General features: G+C 45.1%; 3 protein-coding genes across 3 annotated transcripts in view; 2 read left to right on the top strand and 1 right to left on the bottom strand.

The window, feature by feature from the left end:
* The first annotated feature begins 544 nt into the window (after positions 1 to 544).
* Positions 545 to 4555, top strand: LOC140213283 (thioredoxin-like protein 4B). The gene is made up of 3 exons (XM_072284431.1): positions 545 to 858; positions 952 to 1106; positions 4390 to 4555. The coding sequence occupies exons 1-3, from the start codon at positions 733 to 735 to the stop codon at positions 4553 to 4555; spliced, it is 447 nt and encodes a 148-aa protein (XP_072140532.1). The 5' UTR covers positions 545 to 732.
* LOC126526996 (mitochondrial disaggregase-like) lies at positions 4555 to 15979 on the top strand. The gene is made up of 5 exons (XM_050174711.3): positions 4555 to 4658; positions 8420 to 8786; positions 12323 to 12622; positions 14409 to 14762; positions 15033 to 15979. Exons 1-5 carry the CDS (start codon positions 4555 to 4557, stop codon positions 15735 to 15737), a joined length of 1830 nt encoding a protein of 609 aa, XP_050030668.1. The 3' UTR covers positions 15738 to 15979.
* Positions 11701 to 23068, bottom strand: part of Shab (Shaker cognate b) — a 64344-nt gene continuing 52976 nt past the window's right edge. The window contains exon 6 of the mRNA XM_055068510.2: positions 11701 to 12039. Within this exon, the coding sequence (XP_054924485.1) occupies positions 12008 to 12039 (32 nt within the window). The 3' untranslated portion in view covers positions 11701 to 12007. The remainder of the gene's footprint in view (positions 12040 to 23068) is intronic.

Raw genomic sequence — 23068 nt, 5'->3', positions numbered from 1 at the left:
AGAACAGTTTACACCCTTTGGAGTGCCCCTTCTGATAACGCGCGTGCCGTTCGTTACTGGAAAGTCCCTGGCTCGCAGCGTTAAAGAAAGGAAACGCATCAAGGCAGATAACGATTATCGTTGTGTGGCAGAAGGGGCAAGCGAAAGGGTGTAACTTTGCCTAAGAGTGTTGCCCGCGGATAGATGACATTGTAAGTGAAGCTGATGAATTGCCATGGTCCGCGATCATTGAAACTATTTAATTGCTGGTTGACTGACGCCGTGTCACGTGCTGATTTGTGCAGCTGAACAAGGCGGCGCCGAAAACCATCTCTCGCCATGGGCGATGCCCGTCGCTCGCCCGCTTCTGCGCTGCATGCCCTTCTGGGCATAGAGTTTCCTACAATATAATTCTTGTAGGAAACTCTATGCTTCTGGGATCAGTATCATCGGTATCATCATCAATAAGTAACTCATTTGCGGCTTTGACTAGTTTTCTTGACAAATGTCATTAGCCATTTGAAGCCGCAGCTGCTACGGTGCGCCCACTGCCGCTCTCGTACGTACTGTGCACGTTGCATCATGCGCAACATCTGCGACTGTTCTCGAGTATCATTCTGAATTGATAATACCAGCTAAGAAAGCAGACACGCTTCACCTACGCGAGGAAAAATCACTGCCACTAGTCCAATTCTCGCATAAGAGCGCTTAGCTTCACTTGAGAGATCTGTAAACTGGCAGCCCCCGTCATTGATGAATATCGGTCTCAGAAAACTAATTACAAAAAGGGAGGTCGATCGAGCTATTAAGGAAACAGTGGACAAAGTGCTTGTGCTGAGATTTGGGGAAGAAGCTGATTGCCTGCGGATAGATGACATTGTAAGTGAAGCTGATGAATTGTCATGGTCCGCGATCATTGAAAGTATTTAATTGCTGGTTGACTTACGCCGTGTCACGTGCTGATTTGTGCAGCTGAACAAGGCGGCGCCTCTGCTGTCTCGTATGGCAGAGGTGTACGCCGTAGAACCTCACTCCGTGCCAGTTTACACAAGGTACTTCGACGTCACCATTACGCCAGCCACGGTGTTCTTCTTCAATGGCCAACATATCAAAATAGAAAGCAGCAGGTAAGCTACCGAAATGGTATCGCCCGGTATATGGAGTGCTGATAGAATGTAGTTGCGCAATGAAAGCCTATATTGCGTCATGACTATTTGCATTGTTAATGACACTCAACCTAACTTTGCTCGAACGAGTGTTCCCACGCCGAAGGGAAGTTCTTAATTCACATATGACGCAATTAACCATCATTCAAGCAAACGCTGTCGTAAGGTCCCTTGAAATTCTGAACTAAAGATTTGCTAAAGTAAATTGCATTCATAAGTAAAGCAGCTGAGACCCGCCGTGGTTACTCAGTGGCTATAGTGTTGGGCTGCTGAGCACGAGGTCGCGGGATCGAATCCCGGCCACGGCGGCCGCATTTCGATGGGGGCGAAATGCGAAAACACCCGTGTACTTAGATTTAGGTGCACGTTAAAGAACCCCAGGTGGTCGAAATTTCTGGAGTCCTCCACTACGGCGTGTCTCATAATCAGAAAGTGGTTTTGGCACGTAAAATCCCATAATTTAATTTTTTTTTAAAGCAGCTGAAGTAGCCGAAAATTCGCTACGTGGTCAGTGAAATGTTGCTGTGGTTCGATAATGCCATTAGGATATTCGAAATTGTTTCATATTATGTAGTTTATGCATTGTTTAAAATGCTTAAGCATTCTGGTCTTTTTTTTTTTTTTTTTAGACATGTGAACCTGGTCAAGTTAAAGGAAAGTTGTAATAATGGGAAAATGTTCAAAAATCCAGAATATGACATGATGAAAGAGAATATCTGACTTCACATACAGTGACCAATGAGAGGCATTGCTACTGCATGCCAGAGGGCACAAATGAAGGGAGCAGACAACTGCAGAGCCTATTTCAAGAGTTCCGTGTACTTGTGAAAAGAGGGCTGCAATTTGTGTTGCACACTGATAGGTGGATGTGTCTCCACACTTTGAGACGCATCGGTTATTGGTTCTGTGCATTACAGTAAAACGTCGTTCTAATAATTTGATGTGAAAGGTGCGAAGGTGATGATGGACAAAGAGAGAAACGCACACATTAGGCGCCACTTCCAACTATGGTTAATCAAGAAAGAATGCCATTATTTTATGCAGGGAGCGCTATCACAGTTTATCTGTGCACATTCATGTTCATTCACATTTGCCCAGCTATCCATCCTAACGTCGTTATAACCAAGTGGAAATGGGAGCCAGAATTACTTCGTTATATTCATTACTTAATGATATTCATTATTGCATATACTGTACTATGAATCTCTATGGGTATTTCAACCTTGGGAATTTCACTTACTTTGTTATATAATCATAACAATCACACATAATCTGACATGGCATACGCATGTAGAAAATGTGTGCTCGAAGGTGAATTAGAGACTACGTTTATTAAGGCAAAAACTAGGTCAAGCTTCGCGAGATGTAAAGCTGATAGCTTATAAAACTTTTGTTAGACCTTTACTTGAATATGCCTCAGTCATCTGGAGCCCTCATCAGAAAGAAATGAATACAAGGTTAGAAAAAGTTCAACGTCGTGCCGCGCGCTTCATATGCTCAAAGTACCGCCGTTTAGATTCCGTCACACTGATGTGCAGTCTTGTGAACTGGAAACACTAGAAGTACGAAGGCAAAAAAAATCGTCTGAAAGTGCTTTTTAGAATACTACATAGACATTTAAAAATCAACAAAGATGAGTATGTGCAGCTTCCAGGAAAACGAGGCAGTCGTGTTAATCATCAATATGTTTTACGCCCATACTTTGCTCACAGTGATGTGTACCGCTTTTCTTTTTGCCCTGCCGTGATTGAACTCTGGAATGCGATACCAAGCTTTGTGGCAAATGCCAGTGATGTTTGTAAACTTGAAAAATATTTAAACATGTATTTTTGTGATTCCGCTGCCGCTTGATGCACCTGTATATATGGTCTGCCTGTATTTAAACCCTCCCTGTAAGAACCCTCAGCAGAGGGTTGACAGTATGAAGAAATAAATAAATATCCATATTTCCTTATAACGAGGTTTAACTGTACATTACTTGCCAAACTGCACTTCTTAATCTCAACTGCAGTATCATCTAGCGATGTTTGATCTCTAATCCTTGCTGCCATTTGGTTCTAGTGAAACATCTTTGTCTTCTACACCAGGGTTCGGTCTGAGTATGTGTGCTTCTTGCTGAGCAGCCAAAGAGGTCACATGAAAATGCATAAGAGAGGAAACGCTCATGGGGAGATGGAAAACACCTGCAAAGGTGTATGCTGCATTTTAATAAATGTAGGCAAATCAGCTTATATACCTTTCAGTGCTGGCCCTACAGTCGCGCTGGGGAGCAGTCTTGTTCTCAACTGAATGAAGAAAAAAAACATGGTAGTGAAATATCCTCACTACCAACAACTATCCACTTTCAGAAGCATAATCCTATTAACCAAACTGTAATACATGGTTATGGTAATATGCCAAGAAACGATCATTGCAACTCTCAAAGAAAGCTTTGCCTCCAGTCTTGAAGGCTCAGACAGTGTCATGAATTAAGTCCACACTGCTCTGAACCTGCCATGATTGCTTACTGGCTATAGTGTTGGGCTGCTAAGCATGAGGTTGCGGGATTGAATCCCAGCCACGGCGGCCGCATTTCGATGGAGGTAAAATGTGAAAACACTTGTGTACTTAGATTTAGGTGCAAGTTAGGAACCCCAGGTGGTCCAAATTTCTGGGGTCCCTCATTACGGCGTGCCTCATAATCAGACCGTGGTTTTGGCACATACGACCCCATAATTTAATTTAACACTTCTTTGCCTCTACAAAACCAAGTAGTGTTGCAATCCCAATGTTGGGATAGGCTGTTTGTTGCGTCGACAGTAACAATTGGTGCATCGGGTTTATTTCTCATGGAATGTGCCCCATTTCTTTTCAAATAACACTGGGTGCACTGATATGGGTTGGTAGCACCCCAGTAAACATTGGACCTGGGTGCTTCCTCGGAATACCAAGGAAAAGATGGAAGCACTAAAGTGTCGTTCTACTCAGGCAAGACTGCTGATAGTCGGAATATGCTAGAAGCAGAACATCATGCCAACTTAAAGATGCTGATTTTTATGTCTATATGTTTTGCCTATAATTTTCCATTCTGTTCATTGCATGAGCCTTTGCATCTTTTAAAATCTCTTTATTGTCCTCCAAGTTTCAGCCTCATAAGTTCATGCTGCAGAATTTTGGTAAATTGAATTTGTGGCTTGCCTGCCTAATATGCTCCAGCACAGTAGCTGCAACATGGAGCAGCATGATTTTGAGTTGTCAATTTCAGGAGTGCCGACCACACCAAGTTTGTAGGCTGCTTCAAGACCAAGCAGGATGTGATTGACCTGGTGGAAGTGGTCTACCGGGGTGCCATGCGAGGCAAGCTCATCGTGACGTCCCCAATCGAGAGTTCCCACACGCCTCAATACGACCTGCTGTACAAGGACATCTGATGGCCATGTGGGCCACACCTGTGCTACGAGCGGTCAGCCGCGAGCTGCGAGTGGCTGGTAGGCTGCACTGGCTCAGGACTAGTGCAGGAACCCTACTGCTGAGGTAGGCGTCGAGTCTGTCAGTACTGCACAGTGCATTTATGCAATCATTGAAATGCAGCAGTGCTAATTTTGGAGATAGGGAAAGAAAGAAACCGCAAGGAAAATGGGGAAGATTTTCGAGTTTGTTCTTGTTAAGCTTCATGTCATGCTGTTAAGCTGTTAAAAGTTTCTGCACTGTATTAATATTGGGCCTTGTCATCTAACACAAGATATTAAACACCTGCTACGTCTTCTAGAACATGGACTGTCCAAGAGCTTAACCTTGCATGTATACTAATATATTCAAGTATAGTTTCTTTCTAGTAACCATTGATCATGTAAATTAGGAGCCGACATGCATTCCTTACCACTGAAGCAGTTTTTAAGCACAATTAACTATATTTGGTTATCCACTTTCAAGTGCTTTGTATCCGTATTGTTCTGAGTATGTGTTGATCTTAAGCCATGTGCGTTGCAATCACTTCTTAATTTTCTTTCTCTACATGTGTCCCACTTCTGCACAGAATGGGGCTGCACAGTGTAGAAATAAAGTATAAAAAAAAGACATGGTGTTGACTCATAGCTAATGGTTGTCATTCATGTTCATTGAAAAACGTGAACCAACTCAGGCAGAAAGGTGCCTGAGAACAAGCAGTGTGAAGAATGAAGAACATGGACATAGTTTTAAACAATCTAACATTAGCTCTGATTCTTGAAACACAAGATGGGAAGGCCAGTTAGAAGAAAACATTTATTTGTGGCAGTGGCAATGCTTTGTCTGCATCGCTATGTAAATTAGAGATTTAATGCTCATTCACTCTTCTAGAAAAAGAAATACTGTATTATATTTAGGGTTGATTGCTACTGTATTATTATCCATTTGAATCATGCTCATAATGATGGAAGCAGGCAGGGCAAAAGAGGTTTGCTCACCTTATTTGCTCTTTGTTACCAGGAAACAAATCTACTTAGCCAGCTTTCAGCTAAATAATTTTGCAACACAGTTTTGAGCGCTGCCAGTTAGACTGTGCTGCAAAATTGGTTCTTATGCACCAAGTGTGCTCCAGAAAACACTATGGAAGGGATATGGCTGGATGCATGCTTGCTGGCCACACCAATATGTGGCCACGTAGTACCATAAAATTCCGAACAAGCGCCCCCACTCGTGCAAGGCCCCCCCCCCCCCCCCCCCCTAACTTTACTGTCAATTTCATATTTTCGTGCCGTTCCGGGAAAGTGCCGCCTCCCCCCACCCGCGCCCTTATCACGCACCGCGCCTGAGCACCACTGGTCTGCCCCATCAAGTCCAAGAAGCTAATCCAATCCAATCCTTCCTTTCAAGCCATTCGCATGCTTGTTCGCATGCGCCATTTGTCGTCTTATTTTGGCGTTGTGAAGTTCGCGATGCCGATGATTTCGTACACAGTGGCGAAGAAAGTTGAGGTTGTACAATGGCGTCGAGAAAACGGAAGAAACATGCACCAAACATCTCGACATTTCGAGCTTGACCGCAGCAAAACTTCGAAGAAAGCTGAGTAACGGCGCCATAGTTTTCAGTGAATGCGTGGACGATGCGCTCTTCGAGTTCTTCGAGCGGGAAAGAACGGCAGGGTGTGCCGTTAGTAACCGCCTTCTCTCTGAAGAGGCTGTCAGAATAGCCAACAACATGCAGTTGGGAAACTTCGTAGCTTCCAGCCATTACATAAGTAGATGGAAGCAGCGGTTCGGCATGTCAATGCGTCATTCTACGAACAAGAGCCAGAAGATGCCCGAAGAGTCTTCGGAGGCAGCAAGCGCCTTTTGGTCTGCCGCAAACTCCCTGTGACGGCGCAACGACTGCATGTTGTACAACATCGGCAATATGGACCAGACGATGGTCCGAATAGAAAACCCAGCCAACAGGACAAACAACGTGGTCGGCCAAAGCACCATACGGATCGCAAACACTGGATGTGCCCGACGAGGCTTCACGGTTTGCCTAGCCGCACGTGCCACCAGCCACAAGCTCCCAGCATTCGTTATTTTCAAGAAACCAACCGGGAAAATTCCAGCCAGGGTCTTTACGAGCCTTCGCATACCAGGTGAGAATGTTTTTTTTTTTTTTTTAATTGGGTGAGGAATCACATGATGTCGCTAAGTTCGTTCTATCAAAACGCTGACTTTTTTTCTTTCACTCGTAGCAAATGTTCGTCTCACCACCACAAAACATGACTGGATGACATCGGAAAAGATGCAGGAGTGGCTGTCAAGAATCTGGGGCCCAAACGTCGATGCCATGTGGCGTTTACTGGTACTGGACCACGCGCCCATCTATAAAACGCAAGCTGCCAAGAATGCTTTCGAGGAGCACGATACCGACATGCTCTATGTGCCTGTGGGGTGCACGAGCATCCTGCAGCCGGCTGAGGTCTACTGGAACAAGCCTTTCAAGTCCACCCTACGGCGTTTGTGGGAAGAATATATGTGTGAAAAAGAGAGGACGCCCAAAGGAAACCTGAAGAAGCCGTCGTGCCAGCATGCTCTCGATTTTGTTGCCGAGGCGTGGGCTGCTGTACCCGAGGAAACTGGCACGCTCCTTCAAGAGATGCAGCATTACTAACGCACTCAATGGCTCAGAGGACGGCGACCTGCATGGCGGACTGGTAGATGTTGGAGCTGTAGCGCCGGAAGTTTGGGGTGGGCTTCAAGCAGAATGCTGTGAACTTTTTTTTGCGACTGACTCGCAGGAGTCTTTCGATGGATTTGAAAGTGATTGACATAGCAATCATGAATCTTACGCTCAATAAAGTTAATGTTCCTAGAAGTAAAAAAAAATTTTAAATCCATGTGCTCTGTACTTTTTTTTTTTTCTCGCGGGAAAATGTCGCTGCCATCTTAAATTTAGGTGCTGTTCCGGGATAGCGCCCCCCTCCCCCCCTACTTTGCCAGTGATTTCAACTTGCTGGGGAAGGGGGAGGGGTGCTTGCTCGGAATTTTACGGTAGGAGCCTTTCTTTGATTGCTTCTGGTAGTCACAATATCAGCCAAATGTCTGGAATGCCTGTATTTTCTAAGTACTTTGCATGCAAAACAGTTGGTCATATTCTGTAGCTAAAGCAGTTTTTCTAGCTTGGCCATGATGTGCACAATTTCTGGGCACAATGAAATGCAGCGAAAAATTGAAAATCATCAGCCTTTTTCAATTTTGCCGTTCTTTTGCTATATCTGGCCCTCGTGTTTGTTATGCACGACAAAAGGCCAACACGTTCGTCGCAAACATTCACTTTACTACCGCACTCCGTGATTTAAAGCACGCTGTCTATCCGCGCACACCACACTTCATGCCACCCGCGTCTTCTTTCCCCCCTTGTCGCCGCACTTGCGCCACCTGGTCAGGGCCACTGCAGTCAACCACATGCCCCGCCTCCTAGAACTGCATCTTGCCTTGCCTCACTTGGAGCTCTTGGCCCGCTTATGCCGCCACTCTGTTCACACGCTAGTAAATTTCATAAATCATCGTCATCAATCTTTTTCAATGCTGTGAGATTTTGTGATACTAAGTGCACAAGAAATATGGTGAAATTGACTGCTCAGGTTACAGAATTAAGCGGCGTCTGAAACAGAAGAAACCCAGACAGCCCTGTTACAGGCAGACTTCATTATAACAAAGTCGTATCGGACACGAAAATACCTTCGTTATATCCAATATCTGTTATGAGCATTAGTGATTTACATCATTATATCTTTGTTGGTTATTCTGAGGTGTGACTGTACTGATAATTTTGTTGTCCCCTTGCTCTCTCAGGGGTGCCTGGTTGCAGCAGCGTCTGCCAGTGTCATGGCAGCGTAGGGGACTCGGATTTGCTGCTGTGCCTGTAGGCCTTGGTGGCTACTTGATGGCCAACAAAACCAGCAGCAGCGCTCAGGAGGAGAAATTGTTTCGTGCTGCCAAGCTTGGCAATGCAGATGAGCTTCGACGTCTCTTGGCTGACAAAAGTGCAGACCCGAACTGCCGCCATGCACTGGGCTGGACACTGTTGCATGTTGCTGCCATCAGTGGGCATCGTGACTGTGTCCTCGCCCTTCTCGAAGCTGGTGCCGACATTGATGCTGGTGACGAATTCAGCAACGTTTACCAAATGGCGCGTGAGAAACAGCTTCATTCCCTGGAGGTAAATAAGCTAACCCAGCTATGTCATTATATGTGACAGTGGTTTGGAATTTAGGTAATTCACAGACCAGAGTTTAATGAAACATGCGCTGTCATAAGTAAAGCAGATACTGATATATAAACATATATAAACTGACATATAAATATAAAATATGAACAAAATAACACAAAAGGGTAAAGTGGTTAGTGGCAGCATCTGCAAAATATTACAGGAATGTTATTAATGGACATTATGATGCTGGAATTGCCCTGCTAACACTAAAATCTTTCATTCCTTGGAGCTAAATATAGCCGACAACCGATAATTAGGACTCCACGGAGTACGTAAATAATTACGAACTATTGAATGGCCAAAAAAACGAATGTCTCGAAGAAAGGTCATTTTATTTACGTTTTAAGGCCCCTGTGCAAGGAATAAGTGGTCGATTCATTGCTGCACGCACCTCTGCTTACATACAACCAAGTATGCCTGTATTTCTGCCAGTTTTGTGCTGCTGCTGTATGCCAATACAAGGACTGCAAATGCTCGAGTCCGCATGAGAAGGCTCCGGAGTACACGGCACATCAGCATCCTCCGAGTTAGTGTGACTGTTTGACGGTGGGAGAGTTTGCTCAATCATTTCATCCATTGTGCCCGGGAGCTGACTTCGTTTTGGCTTGTGCAAGGGTTATGACTTCACCAAGCGTAAAGGGCGTGTCCAGCTCCGCTTTCGCGTTGTCTATTGTGGCAGAAGGTAGCGGTTCCGGAGGCGTTTCGGCAGCATGCGGGAAGAAAGCGTGGATGACGCGGTCTTCCAGCACTGCAGGCTCCTCTTGCAAAAAGAGTTCTGTGAGAGGAGCGTGCCTTTCTGCCAAGCAGGCTCCTCAGAATCTGGTATAACCTTTTTAGACCGGGTTCCCGGCCAAGCTTTGCGCATGTATTGTGCCACGTGTCTCCTTCTAAATGTTGTTGGGATTCCTTGATGAGTCGATATTGATTTTTAAGGTGCATGAAATCTTTGTGACGCTTTCCTTTATACCGGCATTGCTGTGTCAAATGGTTGACCTTCCACCATAGATTTGCTAAGTGCATATCCATGTGAGTTGTAGTGCCATTGCATGGGATAGTTTCTCTGGCCACCGGCCGCGTCTCCGCAATCATAGCACTGAATTGTTCAAAGTCCACAAAAGAGTCCCCGGTGACAATTCCAAATTTTTTCCAGTCAACCAGTTCTTTTCCAGTTCCAGTTTCCAGGGCAGCCGCTCTACCATCTGAGCTAATCAGGTGGCTAGCAGATGGCAGGGTGAAGTAGCTCAGATGGTAGCTCAGATGGTAGCTCAGATGGTAGAGCGGCTGCCCCAAAAAGGCGGTGGTCCTGAGTTTGAGTCCCGGACCAGGACGAATTTTTCTTCAACTCTGAGGCTTTTCTTTCTTTGTAGCAATTGCTACGAACGGGTGGATGTCTGATTTTCCCTTTATTAATTACTTGTCTCCACCTTGCGGTTTTCCGCAGAACTACTATGTCAAAACACTTGCCTTTGCTTCATGTTGTCGACAAATTCGACTTCGCCGTGCCATTTGCTAGCCCTGCCATTTGCTGCCCTGACTTTGCCCTGCCATTTGCTGGCCCACGTGTACGGAAGACCACGAAAGGCGTAGAAAAGAGGGAGAAAACTACTCGTAGAAGCGGATGCTGCCGAGCTTGTTGACAAGGCACTACCGGCGCACGTCGGTGACCGGGAAAGCGCACTTGCATGCGCTGCTGACAACACGAACCCGCCGTGGTTGCTCATTGGCTACGGTGTTGGGCTGCTGAGCACGAGGTCGCAGTATCAAATCCCGGCCATGGCGGCTGCATTTCGACGGGGTAAAATGCGAAAACACCCGTGTACTTAGATTTTAGGTGCACGTTAAAGAACCCCAGGTGGCCGAAATTTCCGGAATCCTCCACCACGGCATGCCTCATAATCAGAAAATGGTTTTGGCACGTAAAACCCCATAATTTTAAATGTTTTTTGCTGACAACGCGACTACAGAACACCTACACGACCGCGAGCAATGATGAAGGCGTGACTGTGAGCGATATGGTGAAGGCGCAACCGCTAGCGAAGGCGAAGGCCCGACCGTGAGCGATGGTGACGTTACGTCTGCGTGTGGTCGTAACAGCAATGCGACATCGGCGGAGCAGAAGTTCTTGCGTCAAATATTCTACTGCGGATTTCAGCTCCAACTTCACTAATAAAGAGGTTGCGCAACGAGAGACAAGAGCGGACGTTTTGAGTGCCCCGTCACCTGTCTCTGCACGATGGATGGATGCACAATGATGAAAAAGGCAACTAAGGTGCACGAAACTGCTAGAAGAACGCAAAAAACTACATCAAAATGTAAAGCAAATGTGTCCCCACAGGCAAAGGACTACATCCCAGGGGGGTTTTAGGAGCTCAAAATAAAGATTGAGATGTTTACAACAAATAAAACTGAGCTCTGTTTTCTCAGCTTTCATTTTTTGTGCAGTTGCTTTCAGTCATCCCAGTGCCATTATACAACGAATGAAGACAAAATCATTCTGTCTTTTGCACTTAGAGCCTGAAACATTGATGAGTGCAATAAAGCTATCCATATTTAACTGCACCTCATAAAAAAGTTTATAATGGTTTTATTGCAAAAGTCATTAGTAAGACAATAATATGCATAGGAAAGCTGAAAAAATATTTGTATGCTCATTTTGGCATTTAAAAAATTAACCAATAGCTTTATTGCACAGAGTGGGCCTTTGTAAACATGTGGATGTGAAAATCTTGGCGAACCTATGTCTAATTAATTAACTTGGGGATCACCATTAGAGGCTGTCAATTGTTGTAACACGAAAACTACAATAGAAAGCACAAAACTAATTGCATTTATTATATCAGCATAACAAACCACACCTGCGTGCTAAATTTCACCAATTTATTCCCATAAATAACAAAAAAAATTTCATTGCCACATTCCCAACCAAGAGCTGCAGCTCGACCTTCACTCAGTATTTTGACGCTCTCAATTCGCTCGTCGTGATGTCTGCATTTTGGGGGGGCTACTCTTCAACTTTTCAGCATCTCTATGCTTAGGTGAGCATGGAGCTTCTGCGCTGGGTCAACTCGAGTGCGAATAGTGCTGTGGTGACGTTTGCATCATCTCATGCTCACCGGGTCAGCCTCACTGATGCCGCACTCGGGCTAGGCCTAGACGTGGTTGGGCTTAGGTCAGCAGGCCACCGTAGGAAAGGTCCTCGTAACTGAAAAAATATGGCAGTTGGAGCCATGGGAAAGCACACCACACTCACAGGAAGCACTCACAGTGTCGTTTCTCAGTGTTTTCCCACGTGAAATAATATTTCCACACAAGTTCAAAAGAAAACATCGAAGAGCCAAAGTGGGGGCGCGTCTTCACACTCTAGCAATCGCAGCGCCCCCTATCCTAGCAAAAAATAAATGTAGTGTACACCATAGTGTAATGTTTAGACCTGTTCACACTTGAATTTATGTTGATTGTACATCTGGGCTTGCCTCCACTGGCAGGTGCTGGTGGTTCGTGAAGATGAGTTCAGCAACCGGCTAAGCAACCGAGCTTCATTTCGTGGATGCACAGCACTGCACTATGCAGTACTCACTGACGACACACAGCTGGTGAGGACTCTCCTGGAGAAAGGTGCTGATCCGACACTGGCCAATGACCAGAACCACCTGCCAGTCGACTACAGCCGCAACCCAGTCATGCGCAAGTTGCTCAAGGAGTACACGGATGAGCACATCAAAAAGCGCAAGCAGAGGGAAGCTGAAGAACGACGACGCTTCCCCCTTGAGCAACGAGTGAAACAGGTCAGGTCTCACAAATGTTTATTGAGTAAAGCGAGCAAAAAATAAAATGACCTGTTTGGTTTCTAACATTAAAGGGACTGGAGCTTCCTGGGTCCGCTGTCATTGATAAAGCTGTACTGCACTATCCAGGCCTGCCGTTTAGTCAGAGATGGCATTTCTCTAGTCTACTGAGCTAATGTGGAAAATTGTAAGCAGGAACTGGAAGTGTGCCCTTGCATGGGCTCAGCAGTCCCATGCTGAATAAGCTTTTGCAGGTTCAACTGCTTGGCTTGTTGCCAAAAATATAATGGTGTTAGACTGCTGACAGAGAGCAGTGCCTGTAGCCACTCCTCGAATGAAGGCTTGTGCCTCCCTTTTGAGCCCTTGTGGCACGAGTGCAATAGGCCAGTTCACTTTTGCTGAAGTTGAATGTTCATGTTCAGAAACATCAGCACTGGGGACATTATTTTTCTCATATACTAGACTGGTTTGAGAAGCATCATTTATCAAAAGCTTTGTTAGTGTGTATTATTTTTGTTACTGAACAAGGTTTACTACAAAGTATTAAGCACCCAGATATTTGTGCACTCAGGTTTAAGCCCACTCAGTAAGGCTCTTCGAGCCAGCTCTGAATATGTAAAATTATTTTCATCATCGTCATCAGAACTTGTTTCATGGTATCGCTTCTTGCATACTTAGCTCACCGTTACCGATTCCCAGCTAAAGTTTTCCACCTTTGTTTCTGCTTACCATTATTGCACACGGATGCATACGTTTGCACATGCTCAATTTGAGCACATAGTTGTTGTCAAAATGAGCCTTGTATTAAGAGAAGAAATCACAATTCCTACAGTGTTACTCAGCATTCAATAGAGCATTCACTAATAAGGGTTTAGACACCCGCTGCTGTAGCTCAAGGTCACAGGTTGATTCCGACTGCCGTGGCCACATTTCAGTGGAGGCGAGTCACAAAAACACTTGTGTAGTTGGATTTAGGTATAAATTAAAGCACCCAGGGTGGTCAAAGTTACTCCAGAGTTACCCACTGTGGTGTCCCTCATAATCAGATATTGGTTTTGGCACGTAACACCCTGGAATTTAACAAAGGTTTAGAGTAGTGTGAATTGATATTCGTAGAATGGGTTCAGGTAAGCTGTCGATTAAATTTATAATCCTTATGTTGATTGTCATTACTGTCCATAAGTGTGCAGAAGAATTTGTCAAGCTTGTTTAGATTGTCCCGTGGGACCTCATGTACCACGTTCGACCACCTAGCACAATAGCTGTCTAGGCAAGTCCACTTATAGAATATTGCATGTTTGGGACTGACTTTTCTTTCAAGCTCAGACACTTGGTTATCAAGCCCAGTGTATTGGCAGAAGACAAAGCTTTCATTGCATTTGTAGCATGTTTCAATACGTATAGCGTGATGTGCACTACCAACATCAGAGCAAGATTATTTATAGCACACTGCATCTACCCTTCTGCCTAATGAACGGCCTTGCACATGCAGATCCACTTATCTCATCAGTGCATTCTCGGCAGCCTTCAACTGCATTTTCCTTCCTTTGGCAGTTGGTATTCATTCTGTTGCTCTCAGGAACCAGTGATCACCTGTTTTTTATATTACCTGGTTTGCAAAACGTTTCTCTTCCCATTTTCCAGTGTTACTCCGATCACTTTACATCACTCATTGCATGATGCTTAGTTTCTTTTCAATATCACTGTTAGCTTTGAACATCAGTGCAACTTCACGTGTACAAATACACTCAACTGACACACCACTTTCGCATATTCTTGCATGCAGGTAATTGTGGGCCAAGAAGGTGCCATCGCCCTGGTTGCAGCCACAATCCGGCGCAAGGAGCTGGGCTGGTTTGATGACGAGCACCCACTCGTCTTCCTCTTCCTTGGGTCATCAGGCATTGGCAAGACAGAGCTGGCTAAGCAGATAGCAGAGTACCTTCACGGGGGCAGCACGGGCCGCTCATCATCGTCCGGAGGAAAGGGCTTTATCCGGTTGGACATGTCTGAGTACCAGGAGAAGCATGAAGTGGCCAAGCTCATTGGCTCACCGCCGGGCTATGTCGGCCACGATGATGGGGGCCAGCTGACGCAGCGGCTGCGCGAGTGTCCCAATGCAGTGGTGCTGCTTGATGAGGTGCAGTGCTTTGCTGTGTAGTGTGCATTGACTTCTGCATAGCAATTTGGCGAAATCTAATTTGAGCATGCAAAATGTTCACTTGTCATTTAAATGATTCAGGAGCATGTCCTTAAAAAATGCAGAATAATAATACTATGTACATTCAACAGGTAACACGCCAAAGCCAATTTGCTCTTATTTAGTTTGGCCGTTTTTGTCTTTTATGGCTCATTTTTACTGTGGCACTGGTCTTTTGTGCTGAACTCAGTATTGCTTTTTCCTGCTCAGGTGGACAAGGCACACCCTGATGTGTTGACTGTATTGCTGCAGCTGTTTGATGAAGGCCGACTCACGGATGGCAAGGGCAAGACCGTTGTTTGCAAAGATGCCATCTTTGTCATGACTTCCAACTTGGCCAGTGAAGAGATCGCTCAGCATGCCACCGACCTCCGGAGAGATGCCGAATTGCTTGCCCTGCAGCGGCAGAGTCTGCAGCCTACCAGTGTTGCAGAGGAAGTCAGCATCCGCAGTGATTTCAAAGAACGGGTGGTGCGACCTATCTTGAAACGCCACTTCCGTCGCGACGAATTCCTCGGTCGGATCAATGAGATTGTCTACTTTCTGCCGTTCTCACGCAAGGAGCTGACGGTGCTGGTGACAAGGGAGCTTGAGGGCTGGACCCGGCGAGCAAAAGACAAGCACGGCATCGAACTCACCTGGGAGCGGCGAGTTGTGGAGCTTCTGGCAGATGGATACAATGTCCACTACGGTGCGCGATCAGTCAAACATGAGGTAGAAAGGCAGGTTGTGAACAGGCTCGCAGAGGCACACGAAAAACAATTGCTTGACTCTGGTTGTGCTGTTCACCTTGTAGTTGAGGACAGTGATGATGGAGGACCGGCCAGGATTACCCTGCTGGTGCGACCCAAGTCACACCGAACCATGGACCTGGACCTCCCACTGAGCAACGTTGCACCCCTCGGTGGTAGTTAGATTTGTCTGAATGGTTGTGACACAATGCAGCAGCACAGTGAGTGAATGGGAGAGAGCATACAGTCGTAGTCATAGTCGAATTATTTTGGTTGGTGACCTGAGAAGATTATCTGTGAAAGCTTGCACAAGCTGCAGGAAAAAACAGGTGCATTGTAGAGGCACTGGCCATATACCAACAACTGAAAAATTTGTGGTGACCTTGTTTGCTTCTAGTAAACATAACATGGGCATTATTCCTCCTATTTTGTTCCATAATATGCTGTTAGATAACTTAAGTATACCTGCTGCTATAGGAATTGCTTATTAGCTGACCTACATACATGGCCTGTTGAAGGTATCTGGCCTTGTTTATTTTAGAGACAACTGTGGAGCTCAGGTAGGCCATACTGTAGGCCATGTAAGAGCAGGGTCCGTGGTGTCTTCAGCCTTCAGGCAGGCGCTCCCCTAGTTGTGTGTGCTGCTGTGTTGGAGCAGTTGTGTTGAGTGCTCTTGTCTCTTGTTGGTTTGGTTTTGAGCGAGCGAAAATGATGGAGCAAATTTAACATAGAGAATGTATAAGTTTATGTGCAAAGTTTAGTGATAGCCAAGCAGAAGCAATTCAGGAGATCTGAACGGCATTTGTAGATGGTGGTATGGTCACGAAGCTGATTAAAATGGGGTATAACCAGCTTCAAGAAAGGCCAAACATCTGTGGAGAGTGAGCCACACTATGGGAGTCTTTCAACAAGCCATGATAATGCAATTCTTTTATGATGTGTGAACCATGAGCGGGAGAGATAATCTGTTTACTCAGAGAAGGTGCTCAGCTGGGGATAGCAACAAAAGTACTACGAATGCCTTTTTTAAGAACTGTTTGAGTATGCAGTGGCTGCCAGCAAAATTTTCCCAACGAATTCGAAGACCTGGCAACTGCACCAGAATAATACAGCGCAAATTATTTCATCTTTTTTGGCATGGCACAGTATTTCAGCGGTTTGTCAAGCTTCCTAGTCTCCGGTCATAAGTGCACACAACTTTTGGCTGTTCACAAAATCCAAAAGGCACCTGAAAGCAAGGCACTTTCCTCCTAGACATCCTGTGCAACACAAATGCTGCCCTAGCGGCACTACCCAAGGAGAAGTTCCAGGACTGTTTAGAGACATGGAAAGAGCGTGTGCTGAACTTAGAGGGAACTGTTTTGAAGGAAATTAGGATGAGGAAAACGCGAGGTGACGCTTCGATTTTTCTGGGAGCATGGACAGATACTTTTAAGACAGGCCCTGCATGTAAGCAGCTTTTCAACTTCGCCAGACTCTGCAGGGAGGAGTGAGCACCATGTTTCAGACTTGCAACCCTGCAAGGTGAGGCTAGTGAATTTCCCGAGGCATTTATCTTGCAAACCTGTGGCTGTGAAACGAGCATTCGCAAGAATTCGCCATCTTCGCACAAATATTTGATTATTTTGCTTTCTTGTAGAGTGTGCAAATACTCAGAACACAAGTCGATTTGTGAATGTTCGATTTGGCTTGCGAATCAAATATCACTGTTCAGTTTTTCTAATTTTTGGTCAGTGCAAGGTCAAGGCAAGGTTCATCCAGGTCAGTAGGATTGAGCGAAATCATTAAAGGGATCATGATAGGGCGATTTTTTGCACTTCGTGCTACGGATGTGACATGAATGAGCAGCACTATGATCATTGATAAAAAAATGTAAAGTGCGATTTACATTTGCATGGTATGCGATTATTGTGAAAAAACTACAGGAATACATTTGACAGCCATTTTAACGTGGAGTAAAGAAAGAAGAGAGCGCCACGTCGCAACATTGAAGCTCAGACAACAAATGGGGGGATGAGAATCCAAGAGGATGCTGGGAATTCTACAATGAGCACGTAATTGTGTAACTTGATGAACCACGCTGGTGCGCTGTGCGCCCGGCCTCGGTGCAAGCTTGTTGCCTGCGGGTTCCTCTGGTGTTTTCGCGGAGCGCGCTTCGCATGCTGCTTGCCTGTGCACATGCAGGTCCCACTATCCTCTTTGTTGCATTTTTTCAAATTCAAAATGTCAAGAGCATCTTTAGTTATCAGGTACAATGGGTGGGAAAAAAACTTGGCTGGGCGTTACGTACTTGTGGACCGGAAATAATTGCACAGAGAAGAATAAAGAGTTAGTGGAATGCATAAGCGCTGATATTAAGTGTTTCGGGAATGGTGCTGAAATTGTCCTATTAGGTGACATGAATGCCCACATACAGGATTTAGATGGCTATACCGACAACAACGGGAAGTCAATGTGAGGAACATAACCTTGTTATCGTGAATATGGGGCCTAAGTGTGAAGGGCAGATCACGTGGGAACTGGGAAACCGGCAATCGACCATTGATTACTGTCTGATGACAGAAGGAATTCATGATAAGTTGGGAGAAATGGTCATTGATGAGGAAGGGTATAGCAGCATAGGGAGTGACCATAAACGCATCATGTTAAAAATGGGATATGTAGTTGGGAAAGAGAGCCAGGAGCGTGAAATGGCCAGACCAAATTTGAAGGCTGAACAAATAGCAAATATAGTCACTAGAGTCGAGGAAGAAATTGGCAAATGGCCAAGAGTGGGAATATGGTGAGCTTCTAAGTGTAATAACGACAGAAATACAAAAAGAGAAACAACATGTTCGTTGGAAAGGAACAAAGAAACCGAAAAGCTGGTGGAACAGGGAGATACGAGAAGCGATCGCAGAACGACAGAAAGCATCTCGAGAGCACAGGTAGGCAAAGAAGGCGCAGTTGCCGCAGGATGAAGTAACCAGTAAATGGAAAATATACCGGGAGAAAAAGTCTATTGTTCAAATACTGGTGCAAGCAAAATTGAAAGGTGAAAGTGAACGTTGGTTGTCAGAAATACGTGAGAAAAACAAGGCCGCACCTAGAATATTTTGGAACCACATAATATTATTAGGCAGGAAGTCAACAACAATACAACAACATATCCTAGACAAAGATGGAAACAAACTGGAAGGGGAAGCAGCATTAAATTACATCAGAAAAATAACAGCCGAATCTTTCCAATGCAATGACGAGGTTGTATTTGAAGAAAAAAAGAGCATGAAAGAGACCCAAGTGGAAAAGCAGCTCGCGCTGACAAATTTCAACTGGAAGAAAGCGGAAGAGAAAATTCCTAAGCGCACAGCCACAGGGCTAGACAAGGTTCCCGTTAGGCTGATTAATGAACTAGGACCAAAAAGTAAGGAAGCTGTGGTGAAAGCAGTGGAAAAAAACTTTAAAAGATAGACGAATACCAGACCGTTGGCGACAAAGTAGAATGAATTTAATTTATAAAGGCAAGGTGGAGAAAGATAGAATTCACTCGTATAGACTGTTGACCATTACATCGGTAATATACAGGCTAGCAACGCAGGCAATCAAAGCTTCAAGCTTAGGTGGAGAATAATGGCATTTTGGGAGAACTTCAGAATGGCTTCAGAATAGGTAGGCGTTTAGATAACTTATTTGTTCTTACTCAGTGTATTGAAATATTAAAAGTAGAAAGCAGAATGTTATACGTGGCCTTTTTAGACATAACAGGAGCCTATGACAACGTAGACCGCAACATATTGTGGGATATTCTGAAAGGGGAAGGCTTAGGTGACGATTGTCTACAGCTTTTGAGAGAGATTTACCTAGAAAAAAACATTTGCGTTGAATGGGAAGGGATGAGGAGCTAGGAGAAAGTTCATATCAACAAGGGACTGAGGTAGGGGTGCCCTTTATCCTCGCTGCTGTTTATGATGTACATGGTGAGGATGGAGAGGGCGCTAGAAGGAAGTAAATATCGAGTTTAATCTCTCCGACAAACAGGCGGGTACAGTAGTAGAGCAGCAGCTCCCGGGTTTATTTTATGCGGATGACATTGTGTTGCTAGCTAACAAGCAAAGTGATTTGCAACGTCTGGCTAATATCTGTAGCCGGAAGGCAACAATTTAGGTTTGAAATTTAGTGTTAGAAAATCAGGTGTTATGGTATTCAATGAAAACAGTGAACAGACAGTGGAGATACAGGGCGAGGAAATACCTCGGGTAACAGAATATAAATACCTTGGTATATGGATAAACGAGGGCAATAGATATATGAAAACACAGGAAAAAACGATAACAGTGAAGGGGAAGAGAAATGCAGCCATAATGAAGCACAGAGCGCTATGGGTATACAATAGGTACGAGGTCCTCCGAGGTATGTGGAAAGGTGTAATGGTTCCAGGACTTACTTTTGGAAATGCAGTTGCTTGCTTTAAATCAGGGGTACAATCGGGACTCGATGAGAACCAAAGGTCAGTGGGTCGCCTCGCAATGGGTGCTCACGGGAAGACTACAAATGAAGCTGTGCAAGGGGATATGGGCTGGACTAGTTTTGAAGTGAGGAAAGCCCGCAGTAAAATTGAGTATGAAGAACGGCTGAGGAATATGGAGGAAAGTAAATGGGCTGGGAGAGTGTTCAGGTATCTGTACAGTCAAAACATTGATTCACAGTGGAGGAAAAGAACTAGGAAGCTTACCAGCAAGTATGTGGCCTGTAGGGTGGGCAACACAGCAACAAAGATGGTCAAGCGGAAAGTCGGAGAAGCTGAAATAATCTCATGGGTGGCGGCAATGGAAAGGAAACCTGCCATGAGTAACTACTTAAGAGAAAAAAACGAAATCAGGAAAGAAACAATTTATAACTCAAAGGGAAGCTCATTACTTTTCGAAGTGAGATCGGGATGCCTTAGAACACGCACCTATAAAGCGAGATATAAGAAGGAACAAGAAGCATGTGTTAGTAAGATCTTGATGAGGGCTAGTTGGTTCATACTTAGAACTGAGGTGAAACAGCGCGAAGAAGACGAGGACACAAGGAAACAAATACCACAGACAAGCGCTGATCTGTGGTATTTGTTTCCTTGTGTCCTCGTCTTTTTCGCGCTGTTTCACCTCAGTTCTAAGAAGCATGTGCTTGCTGCGGTAAAGCTAGGGAAACTGTGGAGCATGTTTTATTGGAATGTTAAGACGTCTACCCAGCGGTCGATTTAGGCACCACTGGCCTCCTTGAAGCCCGTGGGTTCAGCGGGAGCAGTGGAAAAGTAAACATGTCCGCAATAGGCATTAGTAAGAGGTGATTGGAGGATTGGTGGACGAAAAGTAGGGAAACGAAAAAAAAATGGAGACGTACAAAAGCACAGTTAGCAATAAGGAATCAGGCAATTTGGGTGTGGGAATTCATAGTGTTTATTTTTATTTTTTTATTGTTTAACTTAGGTTGAACATTAGGCAGTATAATACAAAGAGCTTGGTGGTGCAACCCGCCGCCCCGTTCCAAAGGGACGCTCATAACATCCACCCATCCATCCATTGTTAAAGCCCCTTGACAATTTGAAAGTAGCGACACTCTCCTTCCTGCGGCGCTTTCATCCTCGATTCTCACCCACCGGTTGTGCGCGCTGCGCACGGCACGCTTTTTCTGGAATCCCGCGGACGGGCCGCATCATTCTGTGGAGGTGCGTTATTTTGACTCAGTTGCGCGCCCCAGTAGTCTAGAAAATTTTGAGAAATGCTGATAATTAACAGCATCGATAATGCTGAAGGCAACGTTTATGAGGAGGATGTTTTTTTCTTAAAAACTTATGGACGGGTTATAGTGATGTAAAAGGAGCTTTGAGGCGAGTTCTATACTCCAGATAATTTTTCTGCCTCATGATGAGATTCTTTACTTTGTGCGTGTGATGCAGTATTCCTTGTGGCACATCCTTCTGCTTGTGGCCTATTAAGCGAAATCCTTAGATACCCGTTTCAAGGTCGCGTTGTGAGGTATAGAAAATGTCACGTGACCCAAGGAAGGCCGGAAGCGAACCAAAGCATGTCCAGCCGTGTATAAGAGATGATTACTGATAGGTAGAGTTAATGATTGAGTAGTGATTGTATTCATATATATTAAGGAGGATTATGGTGGATTTGGGTGATATACATGACCGGAGTAGTTGCAGAAGTATGGGAGAGGCTTTTGCCCTGCAGTGGGCGTAACCAGGCTGCTGCTGATGATGATGAGGGTGATATACGTTGCAGTGCTAAACATTGCCTGCAGAATATTCTCTGCATTACTATCGTGACCACAATCATGGTTGATTGTGGTCACGTCATCGGTCATCGTGTTATATGAATGGAGAGTTTCCCCACGACAAAACTGCAGAAAGGTGGTCTTAAAACATTCGCTATTAAAGCGAAGATTCCCGGCCTCTGCCTAATACCGATATCAACAGCAAGCGTGTGCGATCATGTGAACACCCCCTGCACATTGCCTGTATCCGTGAGAAAACCAAATAATAATCGTCGCCCACTCATGCTTGTGTGGAAGTACAGTTCAAAGCAAATTCCAAAAAATCCAAGGTTTCCTTAGGTATACCTACAAACTCTCCGAATTTTCCGTAAAATGTAAGAATTTCGAGCAGTCTTACGATGTTACGAGTCTTTCTTGAAACTTTATAGAAAACATTTCATTTTCGAAAAAAAAACAACGTGAAAATGTAGTAAAACTACACCCACGGTGCCTTGCGCCGTCACGAGAGGGCAATACCTATGCGTGGTATCATCATCAGCAGCTGCAAGGTTGTAGTGAAAGGGAAGTCACGAACCATATCCGAAGATCGATAGCGCCTCCGCAAACCTGTTGCCTTTGTTCGCGCGGGCGCGCGGGTTTGGACTTCAGTCACTGCAGTGTTGGCCTACCCTTTTGTGTGACTACATCCCGTGTGACTACTCCGGCCTGTAGCGGCTTCGCAGTGAAATGGCGGGCTCAAAGCTCCGACAGTACTTCCAAGTGTTTTTGAATTCGTACACGGCAGGTGCTTCCTGCCGTCGAATAAAGGGGATGGATGGATGGATGGATGTTATGAGCATCCCCTTTGGAACGGGGCGGTGGCTTGCGCCACCAAGCTCTTGCTACTATGCTGCCTAATATCCTACCTAGGTTCACCAATGAAAAAAAAAACCACTATGAACTACCACGTCCAAATTTTCTGATACCCTATTGCGAACTGTGCTTTTGTACGTCTCCGTCTTTTGTCGTTTCCCTACTTTTCTTCCACCAATCCTCCAATCGCCTTTTACTGATGTCTATTGCGGACCTGTTTGCTTTACCACTGCTCCCGCTGAACCCAAGGGCTTCAAGGAGGCCAGTGGTGCCTAAATCGACCGCTGGGTAGACGTCATATTCTAATAAAATATGCTCCGTCGTTTCCCTAGCTTTACCGCAGCAAGCACATGTTTCTTCTTCCTTCTTATATCTCGCTTTATAGGTGCGTGTTCTAAGGCATCCCACCCGTCGTGG

The sequence above is a fragment of the Dermacentor andersoni genome, chromosome 9, assembly GCF_023375885.2.
Source record: "Dermacentor andersoni chromosome 9, qqDerAnde1_hic_scaffold, whole genome shotgun sequence".
Lineage (NCBI taxonomy): Eukaryota > Metazoa > Arthropoda > Arachnida > Ixodida > Ixodidae > Dermacentor > Dermacentor andersoni.
The sequence above is the reverse complement of the archived record's forward strand: the minus strand, read 5'-3'. Positions and strand labels throughout refer to the sequence as shown.